This window comes from Rana temporaria, chromosome 7 (assembly GCF_905171775.1).
Source record: "Rana temporaria chromosome 7, aRanTem1.1, whole genome shotgun sequence".
Classification (NCBI taxonomy): domain Eukaryota; kingdom Metazoa; phylum Chordata; class Amphibia; order Anura; family Ranidae; genus Rana; species Rana temporaria.
In genome coordinates this window covers 126,599,037-126,622,878 of record NC_053495.1, presented here as the reverse complement: position 1 = coordinate 126,622,878, position 23,842 = coordinate 126,599,037, and the positions used below count along the sequence as shown (strand labels likewise).

Below are 23,842 nucleotides of genomic sequence, written 5' to 3'. Positions count from 1 at the left end.
ACAATCAGTGGTAAAATGAAACTCCTCCTCCAAGGTTTAACCTGACACTGATAGAAGCCACAAGACTGCTCTAACTGCTGATGAGTAAAGGTATTTAGCAGTTTATATTTACTAAAACGATTGCATTTCCGTGTTCTGTGTACTGTGGGAGACCAGATATAGTGAATGCAGGGTCCTGGGTTTACTAACTAACCGGAGTGGATCGGTGTGCGGGCAGCAGCTGTTTTGGGCTGTGGCAGGAGGTGGTATGATGCATATTTTATGGCATTGCGCAGTTCGCTTTCTAAACTTTGTGACGTGTACAAAATGACACTTCATTCACGTTACCGCACGGCAGAGCTCTTGCGATAAGCTGACATGCAGTGCTATCCAGGCAGGGCCGGCCTTAGGTGTTCAGGCACCCTGTGCTGGCTAATCCTGTGGCGCCCCCCCATCTTCACCCCTCGCCCCCAAGACATTGTGCTGCCTGGTACCAAGAATGAAATGCTGCCCCCCCAAAAAAAGAATCACGCCCACCAAAATGAGGCTGCGGATACGATGGTGACCCCTTACAGTGGCCTCCTCCTCTGTCCACCATCAGGGCAGCTCTGACATGTGGAGAGGTGAAAGGCACACAGGAGGAGGACACAGCATACTGAGCCGAGCGCATATGAGCTTTCCCGAGCCCGGCCGGCTTCGGAACGGCGCATGCGCAGTTGCATGGTCGACTCGCGGCCATCTTTTTATGGACTCCCAGATTCACGGACGGTTGGCAACACTGGCGGCAATTTGCCGGCTCAGTGGAGCGGGTGGAACGGGATGGCGGGCTGACGGCAATTTGCATGTGAGTAACTGACTGCGACTCACATTCTGCAAGCTGTGATGGCCGCACGGCGCCCCTGTTGCCCCACACACCCCAAAGGCCGGCCCTGTATCCAGGGAGGTGCAATATTATGCAAATATGTTGCACAGTTCAGGAGTGCAGAGAAACACTGTGTTCTGGTGTGAACATGACACATAGAAAACTATTGTTTTCTATGTGTCACTGCAGTTACTAGCATTTATCCATGAGGAAAAACACAGGTCACTGCACATAGTGTGAACGGGCGCTTAAAGCTGAACTGGGGACAACAGAACAATTCCCTTGCATTGAGGCACCCCTCGCCCGAAGCCTTGTACACACGACCGAGGAACTCGACGGGCGAAACACATCGTTTTCCTCGTCGAGTTCCTTGCCAGGCTGTCGAGGAACTCGACAAGGCAAGTTTCTCCATTCCCGTCGAGGAAATAGAGAACTTGCTCTCTTTTTGGCTCGTCGAGTTTCTCGACAGTTTCCTCAACGAAAATGTACACACGACCGGTTTCCTCTGCAAAAAAATATCTCCCAGTTTCTTGCTGGTTTTTGCCGAGAAACTCGGTCGTGTGTATGAGGCCTTAGGCCCCGTACACACGACCAAACATGTATGCTGAAACTGGTCCGCGGGCCAGTTTCAGCAGACATGTTTGGTCGTGTGTGGGCGCGAGCGGGCCGAATTCCAGCAAACATTTGCCCGCCGGGCCTTTTCCCAGCAGACAAATATTCCTGGACGTGTTTTAAAACCGTCCGCTGGAATCCTGCCCGCTCGGACATGTACGGTCGTCAGTACAGACCTACCGTACATGTCCAGGCGCCCGCCGTCCCTCGCATGCGTCGAATGACTTCGACGCATGCGTGGAAGCCTTTAAATGGCAGGCCCGCCCACGTCTCCGCGTCATCGCCGCGTCATCGTCGCGGCGACGACGCGGACACGCCCCACGTAATGTTTACGCGCGGACTTCTGTACGATGGTGTGTACAACCATCGTACAGAAGCCCTCTGGCAGACATGTACGGTGAAAACGGTCCGACGGACCGCTTTCACCGTACATGTTTGTTCGTGTGTACCCGGCCTTAGAGGCGTTAAATACTATTTTATGCCTAGGGTACCAGTTAAAAGGACCTACCTTACCCCTAGCTCCCCTGGCATCCAACATGGTCAAACTCTTCTCCCTGACGTTCCGGTCCCTCTGTGACCTTACATATAATGCTGGGCTATTGGCCCTGCATTGTATTTAATAATGTCAGAGTGCCTGCGGAGAAGAGGCAGTGGGAGGAGGACTTAGGCAAGCCATAGATGTTTCTATTTTCCACGGCTTGCAGGAAAGAAAATTGCTCAATTCCCCATCAACACAGTCATTGTTGATGGGGGAATGCCTCCAGAATCACTATTGTGTTCTTCCGGAGGAGGGTGGCGTGGGGCACGGAAAGATCACAATGATTACTGCTATCAGCTATAGCCGAAGGCAGTAATCCCATACCAAAAATCCGACAGACTAGTTGTACTGTAGTCAATCGATTGATCAACTTCAGTACAATCAGCCAGCCCATACATTGACAGAATCAACTCCGGGTCCTGCTACACCGGCCGGCTTTATCAAATTGAGGGATTAGATAAGTTAAAGGTCTTTTTACTGGTACCCTAGGAATAAACAAACATTTAATCCTTGCAGTGCAGGAGGACCCACACGACAATGGATTTTTGTTTTCTCTAGAGTTTAGCTTTAAGACTTGCACCACAGGTAAAAAGCTTCCTAATTTTCTAAAACATAACACACAATTTTCATCAAACTAGATCCATCATAGTAACACATACTGGGGGTTATTTACACACATATTTCACACGTACGGATCCCGTGAGGGTCCGTACCTTTCTCATCCGCTTGCTCAGGGGGGATCGCTCCGTTGATCCCCGCTGAGCCGGCAGATGACAGGGCGGTCCCTGCAGGGACCACCCTGTCAGATCTCCGCTCTCCTCTATGGATTGAAAATTTTCCCCCGTCTGCAGAATCGGACCATATCGGGGACCGATGAAATCGTATGTCAGCGAATGTTCATCCGCTGACACCCTCTATCTCATAGCTGGATGAAATGTATGTCCGTATTTCATCCGAAAACGGATGGCTGAAATTCAGACATATTGTCTGCACGTGTGAAAGGGGCCTTAGTAAGTCAATACCCCATTGTCTTTTATTGTGTGGTGTATGCATAGGTGATTATATTGTCTATACCAGGGATCTCCAAACATTCTAAACAAAGGGCCAGTTTACTGTCCTTCGGACTACTTTAGGGGGGCCAGACTGTGGCTACTGAGAGTAGAAAAGGTTACAGATGTCAGTGGGGGTAAATAAATAATTCCCCATTGTTTGTTTGCCCCATCTCTGGTGTCATCAGGAACAATAGTGCACCATCATTGAAAGGATTAAAAGATAAGTTCACCTTCAGGAACATATTACATGTTTTTTCACTCGTAAGTTATGTTGGTCAAAAAAAAAAAAAAACCTGGCTCTTAACTTTTAGCTGGCAGTTAAGTGAAGCTGTGTGTAGGTGAGTACAGGAGAGGCCACTGGCTGTGGTGGAGGGTCAGGTGGAAAGTGACCGCTTGCTGAGGGTGAATCCACATCCTCTGGATCCTGACCTGGCCTGAAGGGACCTCCTATCCTGTTCTGGAATTGTCCTGCGTGGTGCGCAGATGGTGATAAGCGTGTAAGAGGGGCCAGAGAGCATACAGAGGGCATTGTATATAGCTCAGAGAGTTTTGGTAGTTTGGGAAATATTGTACATAGGGGATATTGTATATAGCTCTGGGAGGTGAGGGGATTGTAAGTATAGGGACTATTGTATGTAGCTCAGGAGGGTATTATAAGTACAGAGGCATTGTATGCAGCTCAGGGGGCTGTTTGTAACTCAAGAGATATTGTTAGTATAAGGGATTTTGTATGTAGCTCAGGGGGTATTAGTATAAGGTGTATGGGTGTTGCTGCATTTACAAGTTGTATTTTGGGTACCTCTACTGGCCCTGCAGGGCACCTTGGGTAGTACTGTATGTACAGGGTGTATTGTGGGTGCCTTGGGTGGTGCTGTATGTACAGGGTGTATTGTGGGTGCCTTGGATGGTGCTGTATGTATAGGGGGTATTGTGGGCGCCTTGGGTGGTGCTGTATGTACAGGGGGTATTGTGGGCGCCTTGGGTGGTGCTGTATGTACAGGGGGAATTTTAGGCACCTTGGGTGGTGCTGTATGTACAGGGGGTGTTGTGGGCGCCATGAGTGGTGCTCTATGTACAGGGTATATTGGGCACCTTGGGTGGTGCTGTATGTACAGGGGGTATTGTGGGCACCTTGGGTGGTGCTGTATGTACAGGGGGAATTTTAGGCACCTTGGGTGGTGCTGTATGTACAGGGGGTGTTGTAGGCGCCTTGGATAGTGCTGTATGTAGGTGTGTACAGAGGTGTATTGTAGGTATTATGACTGTGTAGGACAATCCATGCAGTCTGTTATTCATTTTGCTTAATGAGACTATTATTTATGTATCTAATGTACTATTCAGCTACCTGTATAGTCATATGCAGGTTGTGGCTCCTAGATTTTAAAAGTTACTACTTAAATCAAGAAGGAGAAAGGGTGAGGGGAGTGAAATTCTGCTTTAAATATGTGGTGTAGTAACACATATCTAGTGGTCGGAAATATTTTAAATTAGTAGCATATTTATAATACAACATTATGGCCCAACCAAGAGCATATTGGTGTATAAAAAAAGCTGTGTGCTCTATATACACTCACCAGCCACTTTATTAGGTACATCTGTTCAATTGCTTGGTAATACAAATTGTTGTTCAGCCAATCACATGACAGCAACTCAATGCATTTAGGCATTCCGGTCACTTCGCCTCGGTGACCGGAAGTAAGTCACCTCTCCCCCTCCCTCTCCGCAATCATCTGGGACACATCACAGGTCCCAGATGATTGCTCCGCCAATCACGGTGCGCAGCGCGCCGCGGGGAGGAGGGCGAGATGAGCGGGGCTTCGTTCCCCCTCATCGCAGGTAAGTGTCCGATTATTAAAAGTCAGCAGCTGCAGTATTTAGCTACTGACTTTTAATATTTTTTTTTTTAGGCGGAACACCCCTTTAAGGCAGTTCTAAAGGCAAAAAGGGGTCCAACCAGATTCTAGCAAGGTGTACCTTATAAAGTTACCATTGAGTGCATGTGCTTTGTGGGTCGCTGGTTTCTGGACTCTAAAGCAAGAAAAGCGATCTAGAATTCTAATGAATAGAGAAAAAGAATGCTGGGCGGAGGAGAAAATCTCTCATATGACTTTGACAGATCACATAATGGGGCTCTTCTATCTAGGAGTGTTCTTTGTAGTATTATTCAGACAACACTGCAGGACATCAAAGGCAGTGCGCTCTTTATTTTGTAAATAATACATAACGTGGAGGTGCAGTTTGGAGTAATTAGAGCAATGTCCTGTGGTGTGCAGAGCAGACTCTGCTTTCCATTTTAAATAGGGCTGTGCTTTTTGACCAACAACTTGGTTAACTGAATTGAAAGCTGAAATCGAATTGCTATTATTAATTGCATTTGAGAACACAAACCCTGTAATGACTGATGTCTTGTGGGCCCTGCAGGTGCCTAGAAGTTTACCTATGGAGCCAACACTTTTAAGATCAGCACAGGCAGCTCTCATAATTCTGTCCTCACAGGTCCACGATTTTAGGATCCGTAAAAGTTACAGCAGAAAGTATTATTGCATACTGAAAGGTTATACATCACGCAGCGTAATTGGATGGCTTTATTAGGAGACTGCAAGGAATACATATTTCTGTTATCTAGAACTGCCAGTGAGATTCCACATGACATTTTTGTTATATTTTTGCAGGAATTTTATGCATTTATAGCATCATATAAACCAATAATGGTGAATCATTTATACATTTAAACAGACTTATAACATGGCACATATATACCGTATATAGTTAATTATCCCTGGCATGGGTGTCCACAGGTAGGGGCAAGGAGGGTCAAGTCCCCCCCCCGGCAGGTAGGCAAGTGTGCCTATCAATTGGGGGCACTGCGCTGCATGTCCCAGGGTCGTCACATACACAACACGGAGTGTCAGGGAGTGATGGTGTTTGCAGCCCCTGAGCTGGGGGGAGGCAGCGTGGCCAGTAGCTGGAAATACAAAGCTCTCCCACAGCTTGCCTGTTACCTTTCACATGCAGCAGACAGTTGATTCAGGTATCTGTGCCTAACGTTAGGCAGGAGTAGCGTACCTCATATACGCTACGCCACCGTAAGTTAGAGAGGCAAGTGCTGTATTCACAAAGCACTTGCGTCCTAATTTACGGCGGCGTAGCGTAAATGTGCCGGCCTAAGCGCGCCTAATTCAAATTGTGAAGAGGTGGGCGTGTTTTATGCTAATGAATCGTGACCTGACGTGATTGACGTTTTGACCGAACGGCGCATGTGCCGTCCGTGGACATATCCCAGTTCGCATGCTCCAAATTACGCCGCAAAGACTTATTGGTTTCGACGTGAACGTAAATTACGCCCAGCCCCAATCACGGACAACTTACGCAAACGACGTAAAAATTTAAAAATTCAACGTGGTTCCGACGTCCATACTTAACATTGGCTGCGCCATCTTTTTGGTGGAATATCTTTAGGCCTGAAAACGCCTTACGTAAACGGCATATCTTTACTGCGACGGGCAAGCATACGTTCGTGAATAGGCGTATCTCGCTGATTTACGCATTTTAGGCGTAAATCAGCGTACACGCCCCTAGCGGCCGGCGTAAATAGACAGCTAAGATACGACGGCGCCAGCGGTCGTATCTTAGCTAGATTTAAGTGTATCTCAATTTGAGAATACACTTAAATATACGACGGCGCAGATTCAGAGTTACGACGGCATATCTACTGATACGCCGGCGTAACGCTACGTGAATCTGGCTAAGTGTCTGCTAATGCTCAGCCCGACCAGACCACTAATGATTTATCTCCTCTCCTCCTCCTCGGCTCAGACTGCCAGCTGTGTGTGCTCTGCCTAGACATGTGTGAAAGGCCCAGCGCTTCCTTCTAGATAGGGGCCCCCCGAGAACACCCGTTGCATAGGGCCCCAGCCTCATCTGAGTTGCTTGGCATGTGCAGGAGTTTTTGGGGTTAGTTATCCATTTAATTCTCTCTAATGTCATCTGAAGCTTGCAATATAGAAATTTATTGGAGGGGAGTTCTCCATACTAATGATTGTGTGCGTATGTGGGTGTAATGTATCTGGGTGTAATATGTGTGTATGGGGGTGTAATGTATCTGGGTGTAATATGTGTGTATTGTGTGTATGAGGGTGTAATGTATATGTACTTTGTCCGCAGTCTTGGACCATCTCCTGTAGTATGTCTGCAGTCTCTGACGGTAATGACATTGTTGAAAAGAGGCAGAGCATGGGTGACCTTAAAATGATGCCCCTTCCCTGAAAAAAGTTCTGCGGACGCCCATGATCCCTGGACAGTATAGTATAGTGACACCATATGATATGGTGAGAAAAAATATTTATTTCAGCTGCAGTATAGGTCTATGTGCTTAAAGTAAAATTATAGCCCAAAACTTTTTTTTCCCACTTTGGATAGAGCAAGGAAAGGTTATAATCCCTATCAGATACCTCCCCCCCCCCCCCCATCACAGTGTAGGCCCAGACTCTACAGACGCTACAGTATTTGAGCTGCTGACTTTTAATTTGGGGGGGGGGCTGGAGCTCCTCTTTAACTACTAGCCGACCACCCACTACTTTCACAGGCAAACTGGACAACGTACCTGTACATCACAGGCTTGCTTCTGCATGTAGTGATCAGCGGGAGGCAAGCCTGCCGAATGTGACACATTCAGAAATGGGGAAGCCACACAAATGCCCTGCCGCCATGCTTGTTGTCAAAAATGCGGTTAAAACACCTGATGAAGAGGCATCACATCACTTCCCCGCCGCTTGTCAGTAACCTCTGAAGCGCAATCCAAACACGGATCTTGCTTCAGAGCAAAATGTCTCCTCACTTTTAGTTGAGATTAATTTACTGCAGTTTAACCATTTAACCAAAAATTTGGAATTGCTAATGAAAACAGAGCGATAAAGCAAGAGTTAATACAATCTCTGGTATCATGCACCCACTACTATTCCCTTCCTGTTTATTTAGAAAGCAAAGCTTTAATATGCAAACAGATGTAAGGTACAGAGGCTTCCTGTGATTGTTTATGTATATGTTTATATTATATGCTTATCATGTTCTTCCCATGTATATGTTTATTTAAATATATTTCCATTTTTACACAAACACGAGTACTTCTGTACCTTTCAATACATAGGAAGGAAACAACTTGGTTTGCTTGAATATTTGACTTCTCTTTGACTATGTAGCATAGCCCTTTCCAGACTTTTACCTCAGAGGAACCCATAAAGTAACTTTCAGATCTCAGGGAGCCCTTACTAATACCAATTCATTGGGGGTTAATGGCAAAAACACCCCATACAGCGCTAGTCAATTGGAAGTGTGCAACTTTTAGGCCTCCTTCACATGGGTGTTTACTTGTACACCGCCTCCAAGGAAGGGCTGACAGCAGCCACCACTGTTTACATCTAGCCGCGGCGCACACCTGAGGTGAGGGACGGTGATCCGAGCCTGGACGCAGTCAAAAGGCTACATGTGAACAGCAATGGCTGCTATCAGCCTATAATTATTTTGTACAGGCTGAGCGGGTACCACTATTCGCATAGTGTCATTCCAGCCAAAGAATCAGCTAACTCTTGTAGCTGGAATCCAGTTTATGCGGGTAAACGCCAATGTGAAGGCGGCTTTACAGTGGTGGTCAGAATACCACCTTTTCAGACAGCTAAATAGACCAATATAGTGTCATGCTGCTGGCTAGGCCAAGTGGCTTTGGACCTGAAACAATGTTGGTACCATCAGATGGGAGGTCAGTCAGCCACAGCTCAAGGAACCCTTTGCAAACAAAGGACGTATCCTACTTGAACATAGATGTTGTAGTTATTGGAACAGGTGCATCCGAGCTACCTTCTGTGTAATGTTCCTGGTCAGCCTCAAGAACACAACACTCAGACTGGGAAGTCTCTGCAAACCTTCAATGTACAAACCGTGCAAAAAAGGTAGAAATGCTGGTGCCATGGAAGTCGGCTAAAACATTGTTTAATTGCTGCAGGTGATCAACAGTAAAAAAAAAAAAACATGTTTCGGCCAGGTTCAGGATGACTAAACCGCGTTGGATTTTTTAACTGTTGTAGCTACGGTATGTACAGTACATGCATTGATAGCTATCATCTTCAGGATGCTGCTAAAGCCAATGCTGTATCCTGGCCTAAGCCAACAAGGCCCAGGCCTAGGGCAGCACTTTGCAGCCTGGACCACAAACCTTCCTCACTGTGCTATGTTTTCTGCCACACCATTGGCATTGTTATATCTTCTTAGTCCTCTCCATAAAATTATCAGAAATTTGTGCTTAAAGTAGAACTATAAGCAACACTTTTTTTTTCATTTTTGGATTGAGTAAGGGAGGGTCATAGCCCCTGTCAGTTTATTTTTTTACCATCCCTGTCCGATTGCAGAGATTTCCTTTCACTTCCTGCCCCATAGCCAAACAGGAAGTGAGAGTAAATCTATGCAATCCTGTTCCTCCCCCCCAGGCCCTAAGAACTAGTGTCCCCATTCCAAAATTTCAGGGTGGGTCTTAAACAGAAAGGGGTGTGACCTTGACAGGAAGGGGTGGGTCATATTAAAATTAGGGGTGCACAAGTTTAGTTAGGCCTAGGGCAACACAAAACCTAAATACACTACAGCTACCTCTTGGCACACTAAACACAGTGGAGTCACTCGCTTTGGTACCACAGACATCAGAGAACGCCTTGTATTTTTTTTTTTCAAGAAAATACAATGCAGTGGAGAGGAAGGACAGTGACATCACAATCTCTTCCTCGTCCAATCAGGATACACCTTTTATTCACAGAAAGAAATACAAGGTGTTTTTGAATGGTGGTGGTGCTGAGTTAATTAATCCTCCATGTGTAGTATGCAGAGGTGAAGCTGCTGGAGCAGCGTGAAGAGGATCACAGCTATCTTTGTATGTAGTATGGATTACTACAGTGAATCAGCTGTCCTCCATATATTAGACATTGACACTTACATTGAGACAATCTGGACCAGTGAAAATTTGCAGAGAAGTTCATTCCTGGAGTTTTACTTTAATTTAAACAGATCTACCATTGTACACTACAAGAAAGTTCCTGTTTACATTGAAGTCCTACCTTTTTCGAAAAGGTATGTTTATCTTTTTAACAGACATTGAGCATTTTTTAGCTTTGTCCCCAAAGGAATGGTGTTTTGACAAGGAAATTGCTGTTTTGCGGGAACGTTATGCAGAATAAAGAACGATTCTCAGGCAGTTGTGAACCTCCACTGTTAAAATATCTTTAAAGAGAAATAGTATATATTGAATATACAGTGAAAAAACAGAAATATTTGCTCAGATATAAACCTTTAATTTCATTGAGTTTTTTAAATGAATGTATGTATCTGATAGGTTGTTCATTATGACGGCACCTTTGTTTAATATAGAGGTGCAGCATTGAGGGTCTGGTGAGGGCTAATTTAAAGGGATTGTATGGCTTAGGTTTTTATTTTTTGCAGTGCAGCTGCTGACTTTTAAAATATGGACACTTACCTGTCCAGCATGCCCACGATGTCGGCAGCCGAAGGCCGAGCAATCGCTCATCCCTCAGCTGCACCCGCTGCCATCCTCGGTGAGGGAATCGGGAAGTGAAGCGTTGTGGCTTCACTGCCCGGTTCCCTACTGAGCATGCGCGAGTAGCGTGGCGCGCTGTCACTGGTCCCCGCTCTCTCCTGGGAACAGTGTGTTTCCCAGAAGACAGCGGGGCGTGCGGGTAGGGGCGTGACTGCCGCAGAGTGTATTCCCAGAAGTGGGTGCAAATACAGGTATCTGCACCCCTCTCTCCCTGAAAGGTGCTAAATGTAACACCGGAGGGGGGAGGGGTTCCGAAAAGCGGAAGTTTCATTTTGGGTGGAACTTTAAGGTGAAAAAATACAAAGCTTTACAAACCCTTTAATCCTTCCAAAATTTAAGTTACTTTTTGTATTAGGGTGCATTAGGATTGCATTGTCTTTTCTCACCATCTATCTGCAGCTTCCTCATTAGCATCTACAGTAAGGGCAAGATTTATTAGGAGCATATCTTCCTGTGTATTTCAGATAGAAAGTTATGAAAGTGAACATGGATTTCTCACTAATTATTGGTCTCAGTCGTCCCAGTCTAAGCTGGTTATCGACATAACATGGCAGGAGGAGGGCAATTTTTTTTTTTTTTTAAGATGCACACTGGTAAAGGATGACTGCATCCTGTTCCTGCAATGGGCAGAGAGTGAATACATTTATTCCAGATTTATTGTAGTTAAGATACAGTATATTAAACAGAATACAAATAAAGTTGAGACTTTACAATTGAATATTACTCCTAAAATGGTACCTACAGATATACTTGCCCCATGTATATACAGTATCTCACAAAAGTGAGTACACCCCTCACATTTTCGTAAATATTTTATATCTTTTCATGTGACAACACTGAAGAAATTACACTTTGCTACAATGTAAAGTAGTGAGTGTACAGCTTGTATAACCGTATAAATTCGCTGTCCCCTCAAAATAACTCAACACACAGCCATTAATGTCTAAAACGCTGTGAACAAAAGTGAGTACACCACTAAGTGAAATTGTCCAAATTGGGTCCAAAGTGTCAATATTTTGTGTGGCCACCATTATTTTCCAGCACTGCCTTAACCCTCTTGGCTTGGAGTCCACCAGAGCTTCACAGGTTGGCACTGGAGTCCTCTTCCATTTCTCCATGATGACATCACAGAGCTGGTGAATGTTAGAGACCTTGCGCTCCTCCACCCTCTGTTTGGGGATGCCACACAGTTGCTCAATAGGGTTAAGGTTTGGAGATATGCTTGTGGCAAGTCCATCACCTTTACCTTCAGCTTCTTTAGCAAGGCAGTGGTCGTCTTGGAGGTGTGTTTGGGGTCGTTATAATGTTGGAATACTGCCCTGTGGCCCAGTCTCCTAAGGGAGGGGATCATGCTCTTTTCAGTATGTCACAGTACATGTTGGCATTCATGGTTGCCTCAATGAACTGTAGCCCCAGACCATTACACTCCCACCACTATGCTTCACTGTAGGCAAGACACACTTGTCTTTGTACTCCTCACCTGGTTGCCACCACACACGATTGACACCATCTAAACCAGGGGTCTCAAACTCAAATTATCTGGGGGCCACTGGAGGTAGAGGCTGGGTGAGGCTGGGCCGCATCAAGTATTGGACCAAAATTCTAAAATGTACAACTGATGCAATCTTAATAATAGTTCTAAATATTAACGGTTGTAAAGAACATAGGTTTCTCTTACCTCCTACTTCTTGTTGCCAGAGACCTGGCAGCGCTTCCTCCTACACAGCTCAGCAACATTTGGCTTGAGTGAGGAAGCAACTGACACCCTCAATATGGCTTGAAGATGCTCATCAGTAAGTTTGGCTCTGTACTTTGACTTATTAAAGTTCATGGTGGAGAAGAGCTTTTCACACAGATAGGTACTCCCAAAAAGGCACATGATCCGCTTGAACATCCTGGAAATCTCAGGAAAGTTGGTGGGCAATTCCCTCATAAATTGTCCAAGCTTGTCTGTTTTTCCATTTATATCCCTGAACTTAGCTTTGAGTTCAGAATTGCACTGCAGATCAATTAGCTCCATTTGAAGCACAGGGGGTGCATCTTCCACATTGAAGAAGAAGGGGTCAGCAAACATTTGGAAAGTGGCTGTGTGTGTCTTGAAGTCCACAAACCTGTCATCAAATTCTTCCTGTAGCTTTGCAATGGCATCAGTATACTTAATGCTGCTGAATGGTGTGCCTGAGTCCATGAGCACCTTGCATGTTGGTAAATGGCAGAGGTTTGTCTGAGAAAGCTGGGCTTTCCATAACACGAGTTTTGCAGTGAATGCCCTGACATTGTCATAGGCAACAGTGACAAGCTGCCCCTGGCCTTGTAACTTCTTATTTAGTATATTCAGCTCCTGTGTGATGTCAACAAGAAAAGCCAAGTCCATGAGCCATTTGGGATCACTTAGTACAGGAACAACCACCCCATCCATCTCCATGAAGGCTTTAACTTCTGCTCTCAACCCAAAAAAACTCTTTAAGACGTTTCCCCTGCTAAGCCAACGCACCTCGGTGAAGTAAGAGAGTGGGTAACCGCTCAAAGAGAACCAGGTAATCTGATTCCTGTGGTCCAAGCCAAGGGTGCAGGCAGTGCAATCAAAATGCAGGTTAGGATGAAGGAAAAAAGCTGGGACAGCCGCACTCCAAAACAACTCCTCCTTTAATTAAAAATCACAAATACATGCCACAGCAAAAAACAGCACAACAAAAGAAAAGCTGACGTTTCGCACTATGCCTTAGTGCTTCTTCATAGCTCGGTGAAGTATATAACATCCTCATATACTGACTCTATTTCCTCTAAAAAGGCGCGGAACTGCCGATGCTTCACGCCCCTGGATCTGATATGGTTGATCAATTTCACAACGTCAGACATTGTCAAACTTCAGGCATTTGCTGCATAAGGCCTGCTGATGGATAATGCAGTGCAGAGCAATGGCCTCTTCCACACCCTCCTCTTGTAGCTTTCTTTGAACCTGTGCCACAAGTCCATTTTCCTCCCTGTCATCGATGGCGCTCCATCAGTTGTTATTCCTACAAAATTCTTCAATAATAAGCCAGCATCCACAATGGCTTTACACAGCTGGCGGAATATCTCCTGAGCAGTGGTCTGGCCATGCATTGGAATAACTGTGAGCAACTCCTCCAACACTTCAAAATTGTCATCCACACCACGGACATATATTGCGACCTGCGCAGTGTCAGTAACGTCTGTGCTCTCATCAAGAGCGACTGAGTATGTGTGGAAATTTTTAGCTTTTTCACACAATTGCTCATAAATGTTACCTGACAGGTCAGAAATGCACTCTGCCACTGTGTTGGCTGAAAGGCTGATGTTGTTAAACTGACCCTTCTTTTCTGGACAGACTATACCTGCAGCCTGTAACATGCACTTTTTGATGAACTCGCCTTCTTTGAATGGCTTTCCTGCCCTAGCTATCATCTCACTCAACTGTAACTAGCTTTGACTGCTGCATCACTCTCTTTATTTGCTTTCTTGAAAAACTCTTGTTGCCTCAGTAGACATTTTTTTAAGTTTAGTGACCTGGGCCTCTCTCTCATCTCCCTGGTATTTGGCATACTCCTCACCATGTCTAGTTATATAATGATGTCTGATATTGTACTCCTTGTGCACCGCAACATTCTCGGTGCATATAAGTCGGAATGCCCCTGTGCTCCACAAAAAAATATTCCATCTCCCACTTCTTCTGAAAAATTCTGTGCTCATCATCAACCTTTCTCTTTAAAGCAGGTTTTGAGAAAGACATGACTGGGGCTGGAAGACAAAAACGTATTTGCACTGTACATAACACTAGTTTGTCTCAACTGTACTGCCTACAACAGCTCTATCCTACAGGGACGCCACTGCGTCACAGATTGCGCCTCTGCCACCTCTAATGTTCACTCTCCAGGATAGTCCCTATGACTCTGGCTGCAGTCACATACACACTCACTCTTCTCTATATGGGAGGGCCACCTGCGAACTACTCCTTTTTTCCCTCTTCTTCTTTCTGCACTGCCAGCCAATCACATGGATGAGCGCTCAGCCTATCAGGGCAGTGAGACAATATTCGCTCAGCCCTGATAGGCTGAGCGCTTGTTCCACCCACAGAAATTTACTATCAGGGCTAAGCGAATATGGTCTGACATACAAATAATGCCCCCATCATGTGCCCCTCACATATAATGCCCCATCATGCGCCCCTCATCACCCAACAACACCCTCCACCAGAGGTAGCACTCCCATCATCCACCGGCAACACCCCCTCCCATTCCCCTACCCCCCTGTGGTGATAGCATGAGCTGACGGATTATGGGGATGTTGCTGCTGGGGGGGGGGGGTTGTTGGGATGCAGTATCCCCCCTCATCATCCACCAGCAACAACTCCCCCCCAGTAGTAGCACCCCCATCATCCATCAGCTTATGCTATTACCACAGGGGGATAGGGGGAATGGGGAGGGGATGTTGCTGGTGGATGATGAGGGTGATACTGCATCCCAATCATCCAACAACACCCCACATCCTGCAGTAGCACCCTCATCATCCACCAGCAACACCCCCCCCCCCCCAGCAGTAGCACCCCCATCATCCACCAGCAACATAGCACCCTAACCATTCAGTTTGTAGGCCTGCGCACACCCCGCACCAATTCATCAGCGACACCCCCAGCGCCCCCTTTTCTCCCTGGCAGTACTGGTATTGACTTACCAGGGTCAGGTGCACCGCACTAGCTGCGTAGGTAGGCAAAGCAGGCCGAGACTCGTCGCACCAGGTCAGTGCGGACGGCGCGTCACGTCGGCGCCGCCCCCACGCCGCTGACGTCACCTGACGCCGACCCCTGCTTTGCCGGTGTCTGTGAGGTACTTCACCGGCAGTAAGGGAGGCAGCGGGAAAGGTACGGGGAGAGGGCCGTGGCCCGCAAAATATCGCACAGCACGGGGAGGGGGCCGCGGGCCGCCAAATTTCGGTCCATGGTTCCAGTAATCTATGTCCTTGGTCTGCTTGTCTTCAGCAAACTGTTTGCAGGCTTTTTTGTGCATCATCTTTAGAAGAGGTTTCCTTCTGGGATGACAGCCATACAGACCAATTTGATGCAGTTTGCGGGATATGGTCTGAGCACTGATAGGCTGACCCCCCACCTCTTCAACATCTGCAGCAATGCTAGCAGTACTCATAATTCTATTTCCCAAAGACAACCTCTGGATATGACGCTGGGCACATGCACTCGACTTCTTTGGTTGACCATAGCGAGACCTGTGTGGAACCTGTCCTGTTTAACCTCTGTATGGTCTTGGCCGCCATGATGCATCTCAGTTTCAGGGTCTTGGCAATCTTCTTATAGCCTAGGTTATCTTTATGTAGAGCAACAATTCTTTTTTTCAGCTCCTCTTAGGCCTCGTACACACGACCGAGTTTTTTTTTTTGCCGAGGAAACCGGTCGTGTGTACACTTTTCGACGAGGAAACCGTCGAGGATCTCGTCCGGCCAAAAAGAGAACATGTTCTCTATTTCCTTGACGGGAATGGGAAAATTTGGCTCGCCGATATCCTTGGCGGCTTCACAAGGAACTCGACGAGCAAAACAATGTGTTTCGCCCGTCGAGTTCCTCGGACGTGTGTACGAGGCTTCAGAGTTATTTGCCATGAGGTGCCAAGTTGAATTTCCAGTGACCAGTATGAGAGAGTGAGAGCGATAACACCAAATTTAACACACCTGCTCCCCATTCACACCTGTGACCTTGTAACACTAACGAGTCACATGACACTGGGGAGAGAAAATGGCTGATTGGACCCAATTTGGACATTTTCACTAAGGGGTGTACTCATTTTTGTTGATAGCGGTTTAGACATTATTAGCTGTGTGTTGAGTTTTTTTGAGGGGACAGCAAATTTACACTGTTGTACAACCTGAACACTCACTACTTTACATTGTAGAGAAGGGTAATTTCTTCAGTGTTGTCACATGAAAAGATATAATAAAATATTTAGAAAAATGTGAGGGGTGTACTCACTTTTGTGAGATACTGTATATGTAGGCACCTTAAAGGAAACCTGTCACCATGTCACGCAGACCAATATGCACCCCACCCCCACTGCATCCCTTAACCGATGGGGGGAGTATTCAGGAAGCACAGGGAGTAGTACAGAAAGCAATGATTCTCGGAAAAAGAGGGCTGCAAGCAGTACAGATTCCTTTCCAGCAAAGAGAACAGTAATGACCTCACCAAATCTCCTTCCAAATCTTGTGAGACTAGCAGTCACAGCCAGCAAATGCAGTACACAGCCTAGGCACCTTCACATACTAGGATGCGCAGTGCTATTTTTCAGGAGAAATTCAAGAGAAACATTTTTTCAAGATACTACTTGGTTACAATTAAAACAAAAGAAAATACAATTAGCACAAGCTTATCTTCATTGAGATGTGTCCCTTGTGCTGCTGTCCTCCTTTCGAATAAATCTTCCTTCTCTGAAGCCCCACTGCTGTAATCTTCCAGGTCACTGAGGGTAAAAGAACCAAGGGGCTCTGACTGGCGCTTATCAAGAGGGCTCAACGATGTCCACCATTTCTGCCCAGCTCCTCCATTCATAGAAGCCGCACTACAGCTTTTATGAACAAAACATGATCATGATGAATGGTGGGGATGGACCTATCAATAATCAACCTGTCCTCCATTTGCAGATCCTCATTCATTAAAGCTGTAGTAGCTTCTATGAATGGAGGCAAGGGGGCGGAAAGGGTGAGCATAGTTGGGCACACTTGATGAAAACCTGTCGAAACCCCTTAGTTCTATTAACCCCCACCACACTGGAATTTCATGGTGGCAGGGGGGTGGGTGGTTGTATCGGAGGAATAATAGGAGGACACAGCAGCACAAAGGGCACATCTCACTGAAGTCATGTCCCTTGTGCTGATTTTTTATTTTTAGGTAAACTTAGGTTTGAACATTCCTAGATGTCCCCTGTAACATAGCAAATTTTTACTTTTTTAGTTGAGGATGTGTGTGAATACAAATAAAATTAAAGCATAGTAAAAATAGATGTGACATCTGTTGGTCATTACCATAAACAACAAAAACAAAACCAGTGCCAATCTGAGCAAATGAAGCATTAAAAGCTGAATTCCAGGAATTGGAGAGAGGTTATCCTTGCGGTGGTGCCTTACTGCACTGTAAAGATCAGATGCTTGTTTAGTCTATGGGTGCAGGGATAAGGTTTATTGCTCACCTTAACCCATAGTCTGGCAGGCTTCAATGCTGTTCTCTTCTACCCAGAGCTCCAGGCTGTGGTTGATCCCCCGGCACCATTACATATGGTATAGGGCTATTACTCTGCATTGTACGTGCCGGAGGTGAGCATGCAACTGCCTGAGAGCGCATTAGAGATTTAGCAACGATAGATCATTTGCATGGATAGAGGGAGCCTGCTGGAGCAGGACTGTAGATATTACACCTGCACCCCTACACTAAATAAGCATTTAACATTTTCATAATTTTTTTTTTCATTTAACCAGCTGGTTGAATGAAAAAATTATCTGATCCCCCCATCCACATATTTGTTGTGAATTACTCCTGCTGCGCTATTGTGTGCTGACAGTGGTGAGCCTTCCCGGTATCAGAATACAGTGACCAGTGCTGCTGGATATATCCGGCAGCACTGATCAAGTGGTAAAAATCCGACAGGCTGATCATAGCGCCTGGATAGCGATTGGATGCTAAGCGCCTTGAGGCGATTAATTTTGCATTTGTTGCGCTATACAAGTTACTCACTCACTCACTCACTCACTCATACAGAAGTCGATGGGTAGAGTGACTTCTGTACAGTCAGGGTGCCCATACACTAATTGAAATTTGTCCGGTCCTTGCTGAAGCAGCCACATTTTGATCCATGTATGGCCAGCAATAGTGTACACTTTTGGCATCGGCTAATATGATTGAACTACTTGAGTCATCTTGGCCCAACCAATCAAGATGGCTGAAGCTTTGAACCCAAAAAAATACCTGCCAAAGATACCGGCTGCCGGTGAGAGAGCTGGTGGACACCACATCATTGGGGCAGAAGTGTGTGTAGTTGTGCTTTAAGGCCCTGTTCACACTAGTGCAATTTCCTCTGCGTCTGTCGTCGTACTGCAATGCACAACTTTGGAAATCGCATTATTCTCTATAATGCACATCAATGCAACATGGTGCAGTGCGATTTTTGAAAAAGTGCAGGTGCTTGTTTTGGTGCACCTTACTGAAGTTGTTGCCCCATAGATTTCAATAAACTAGTCTCCCCCTAGTAAAAAAAACACATTAAAGCATGAAAAAAAGCATGCTACAAAATCGCATGATTATGCAACAGCACTAGTGTGACCTTAGGCTAAGGTGAATTACATACAAGCTTATGCAGAGTGCAGCAGTTCAGTTGTATAGACCCAGGATAGGGAACTGCAAGTACCCAGTACATATGGCAACAGAGAGGATCTGCTGTCTCGCAAAGTAGCAAGCAGGAACTTGTATTTACATAGGGGAATGTAACATAATATGTAACATAATATCTGGTTAGCTGCATACCACCCATGGCAGCCTTACCACTTTAGGCCATGGGCTATGTTGGCATGCAGAAATCCAGCATTGTTAATGCGAAAGCAAACACTGTAATGCTGATATCTCCTTAGCCAGGTGATACTGTATTGTAATTGTATACCTTTATTTTTAAAAAAAAGCTATATTTCTGTCTAGTGCTGGCTATACACTAGCAGAATTGTGGTCGAACTTTTTTGTTTTAATTACGTTCCTTCATTTTTCTAATCATTAATGGGCTAAAATCAGCAAATGTTTTTGACCACAATGACGAGAGATTTTGAAGGGGCGAAATGTAAAAGTTTTCTCAAATGAACATATATCTAAGTTTATGTAGTTTTCGTTTGGTAAGGTCAGTTGATTTCAAATTAAATGTTAAAAGCAAACAGAATTTTGAAATACTATTGAGCATCGAGCGTTAAGCGTTGAATGTACTGAGAATTTTTGTAAGCATGTACGTAAAAATCTACACAATATTATGGCCAACTTACGTTAATACTTAGGCCCCTTTCACACGGGGCAGGGGAGGTGCGGTATAACGGCGCGATTTTTAGCGCCACTATACTGTCGTATTCATCGCGATATTCGGCCGCTAGCGGTGCGCATTGCCGGTAGTATTACCGCGGTTTCCCGTTGATTTAAATGGAAATGAGCGGTATAGGAGCGGTAAACACCCCGCTCCTATACCGCTCCAAAGATGCGGCTAGCAGGACTTTTGGAGCGGTCCTGCTAGCTCACCGCTTCAGTGTGAAAGCCTTCGGGCAGGGCACGATTTTTTCAGGCGGTATAGCAGCACGATTTTTAGCGTTAAACCACCTGAAAAATGTGTCAGTGTGAAAGGGGCCTTAGAGGAATTTTTTTTTGCAAATTAAACAAATATGTAGCATATACAATTGTGACAGTAGTCTTATTGTAATTGAATGTTATTAAAATCACCTTTACTTTTCAATCAGCAGCGCTGTACAGTTTTGTAAAATGCAATGCAATATGGCTACCTGGAGGCCTCCTGTACACAGATGGTATACAGAATACTCCCAAGATATGTAATTTCCTGCTTGAGTGATTGGCTCACTGATTTTCCCAGAACTCTGTATTAAGATACAAATCAGATTTTACGCATTCCCTGCAACAAAAATAACATTTTTGTTGAGATGCTTCCAATAGCAAATCACGTCTAAAGGGATGCAGACCCTGCAACTTTCCTAGAGCCCTGCAGGTGCAGCAACTGATTGATAATTATAAAACCACTCCTATACAGATTCACTCTGTAAATGGACACAAACAAACAGCTTTTCCTTTAGAATAACAAAAGGTAGCAATCTGCAACAAAGTTTGTTAAAATCCCTGCAATGTCACTCACAAGAAAAAAATAAATTCTCAACAAAGGTGAAGTTATTCTTTAAAGCGGAGTTCCACCCATAAAAAAAAAAAAAAAAGAAAAATTTTTGGAGAATTTTTTATTTTTTTTACTTACCTTTCAATGCCTGTTGCTACGTGGTCCCTTCTAATCTTCCCCTTCCTCAACGCGGCGCCTGACGTCATTTCCCTAGGCGCCTCTACTCGCTACTGCTCCTGGGAGATGTGTGTCATCATTCCCTAGGAGTCAGTGGGCAGCGCCGAGGGCTAGGTTGCCATAACAACGGGGCGGGCACTTCCGACAACGCCGCCCGTTAATATGGCAACCTGTATACTTTACAGCGCTGCTTCGTGCCATTACTGCGCATGCGCGAGAATGGGCGCTGCATGTTGGTCATTCAGCTGCACTGTATCCCGGAAGATAATGCTTGTGGGCTTCACATGCCCACAAGCAAAAAGGAAAACGGCCAGGACACGATTATATAACTTAATTTTTTATATTAAAGTGGACATCTTCTAAACAAGTAAGTGTTATATGTTAATGTTCTGACCTTTAGAAGTGTTTAAAAAAAAAAAATAGAAGAACATGTCGTTGGAACTCCGCTTTAATAATAACATTTGAAATTTCTAAGAAAAAAATATATATTTTTGTTGACCTAATGATAACATTTGTATCTCTTTGCAGTCGTTCAGCTTGTCCAGGAAGAAGATAGTTCATTACACCAGCTATGATCAGCGGAAGAGAGCCAACGCAGCATTCCTGATTGGAGCATATACAGTAAGTTCAGATAATAGGAAAATACATTTGTGTTAGTGTCATTGCCTGTACTGATGGTGATTGAGTTCTCGTGCAGGGTGACAAGTTCCTGACCCGCCGCAGTTCCTTTTCTGATCCATTCTTCCTATTGTCTGTCAGCTTCTTTTTCTGCCTTGTTAATATTTTACAACAGGACAGAAATAAATCAAGCAGGTCTCATATGTCAGGGTCCAGCTTAGCCTTTGTAAATTTCACATGCACATCGCTCTGTGTGCAGAAACCCGTATAATCGAAAACAACACAAACATTGGATATTTATAAACGCATTATGTACTGCCGGATTGGCATTAGAGGGCATCTGCTATTGTTACAGTCTCTGAAAGAGCTCACAGGTTTTCATATCTGGATTTAAAGCTGAACTCCAGGCTGATATGATAAACTAGCATTTAATCCAGTTATGCATTCGTCATAGTAGAATTGGAATACGCATTTGAAATATATGTCTGTTTACTGTTATACCTGTTAAAAAAAAAAAAATTAAATGTTGTTTATTCTTGTGATTGGACAGTCAGGCAGGTGGCACGCTTGTTTCTGCTTCCAGTGTCATCTCTCCACCTCCAGCTTAATTATTGGACAATAAATCAGTATCACCACCCCAGTCCAATTAGCAGGGAGATGAACCTGGAAATAGACTGATCTTCCTGCCTTTGCAGTGTGCAATAAATGTGTGGATCATATGTCTGGCTGGACAAATTGGAAATCCTATGACAGGTAAAACAGTGAACATACATGCTGCTGTTGTTGAGCAGTGTGGCCGTACAGCTTGCCCCCCTTCCTCCTGCTGCTATCCAGAAACTCTACTAGCAGCCAGACAGCTTGCCCCCTCCCCCTCCCCTCCTTTCTCCCACTGCTATCCAAAAATGCTGCTAGCAAGTATAGGTGTGAGCGACAGCACTTGTCACTGCCAGCCGGTGTCACAGGAGAGGATTGCTGTCATTCATCATGGAAAAAGAGATTCTTCCTGCTGTGGTTAAAAAAAAGGCAACCAACAATGCTGGTACTTGTAGTTCCTCAAAGTGCTGCTCATTTGCTCCGGTAATAAAAAATAGAGTTGTACCCCGTAAACACGATCGGAATTTCCGATTGTGTGTAGCCCCATCTGAGTTTTTTCATCTGGAATTCCGATGAATTCCATCAGAGTTTAGATATAGAACATGTTCTATTTTTTTTTCAATGGAATTCCGATGTGATTTGGCCGGGCAAAAGTCTGATCGTATGTACGCGACATTAGACCGCACTGAGGTGAAACTTAATTAATCCTGTCTAGCTGCTGTCTAATTCAGAAATCTCAACATCAAATAAATAAATAAAAAGAGACAGTACTTAACCAAGTGTGTGTAAGGCTGGGTTCACACTAGTGCGATGCGGGAACCCTGTGAATCCACTGCGCATCACACCCGACTCGCACGGCAGTTCACACTGCCATATGCAAACTGCTGGTTAGTGTCAATACAATGTTAATGACACCCCCATTTCAGCTCGCATATCGCACTGAGAACTGTCAGTTCGGACATGAATCGGATCGCATAGGTGAACACCCATGCGATCCGATTCTGGTGACCAAAAAAAGGGTCCTGTGTGAGTTTAGACTGAATGCGATGCGATTTTAGCCATACCATCTGTATTGTATCTGTAGTGCGGTGAGAATCACATGCGATCTCGCACAGTGCACCAATGTGAACCGGCCCTAAAGGTGATCTATCATAGAAAAGTGTACTGTATCTATAATATATGAAATATATAATGATGCAAATACTATAATCTCTATCAAAACTAGTGATGATAATACTATAATCTCTATCAGATTAGGTCATAATAAGATAACCTAAATAATGAATCAAATTAATGTAATGTGATGTATGACCACACCAATATGTGATGAAAAAGTGGGTAACTAAACCCACAAAAAACATTCACTTAAATTTATTTGTGTCTATATGTAGCCAAAGAACAGAAACTAAAAACAAAAGTCCATGAAAGTCACAAAATATTAGTGCCAAAAAAATGTAGCCAAAAAATGATATTGTTGGTAAACATATGTTCAATCCCACAAGTGTAAGGCCCGCCTGTTAGTTTTGTCGGCGGACCTGAACGGCCGCTCCATACATCTCTATGGAGCATCGGATGTCAGTAGAGACATGTCCGCTGACATCCGACCCGATACGCTAAAATCAGACGGATGGCGATACGTCGCCATCCGTCCATGGCTGATCGGATCGGGTGAGATCTGATGAAAACGGACATGCTGTCCGTTTTCGTCTGATCTCTCCATAGGAGACAGCGGCGCCCGACAAGCCCCTCCCTGCTCAGTGAGCATAGAGGGACCTGTCATCCGCCGGCTCAACGAAGATCAGCGGAGAAATCTCCCGCTGAGCTGGCAGACCGCTAGAAGCGGATCCGTCCCCGTGTGGAAGGGGCCTAAGTAGCAGATTCTTCGTATGATATATCCTCGACCGCTTAGGATTGAAATGACTCACCAATGTTAGT

At 45.1% G+C, this 23,842-nt stretch overlaps 1 protein-coding gene across 3 annotated transcripts in view; it reads left to right on the top strand.

Annotated features, from left to right (window-relative positions):
- The window catches only part of CDC14A (cell division cycle 14A), a 168,718-nt gene that overhangs the window by 55,725 nt on the left and 89,151 nt on the right, over positions 1-23,842 (top strand). For all 3 annotated transcript variants that reach the window (XM_040359941.1, XM_040359940.1, XM_040359939.1), the window contains one exon: positions 21,224-21,316. In XM_040359941.1, the coding sequence (XP_040215875.1) occupies positions 21,224-21,316 (93 nt within the window). The remainder of the gene's footprint in view (positions 1-21,223; positions 21,317-23,842) is intronic.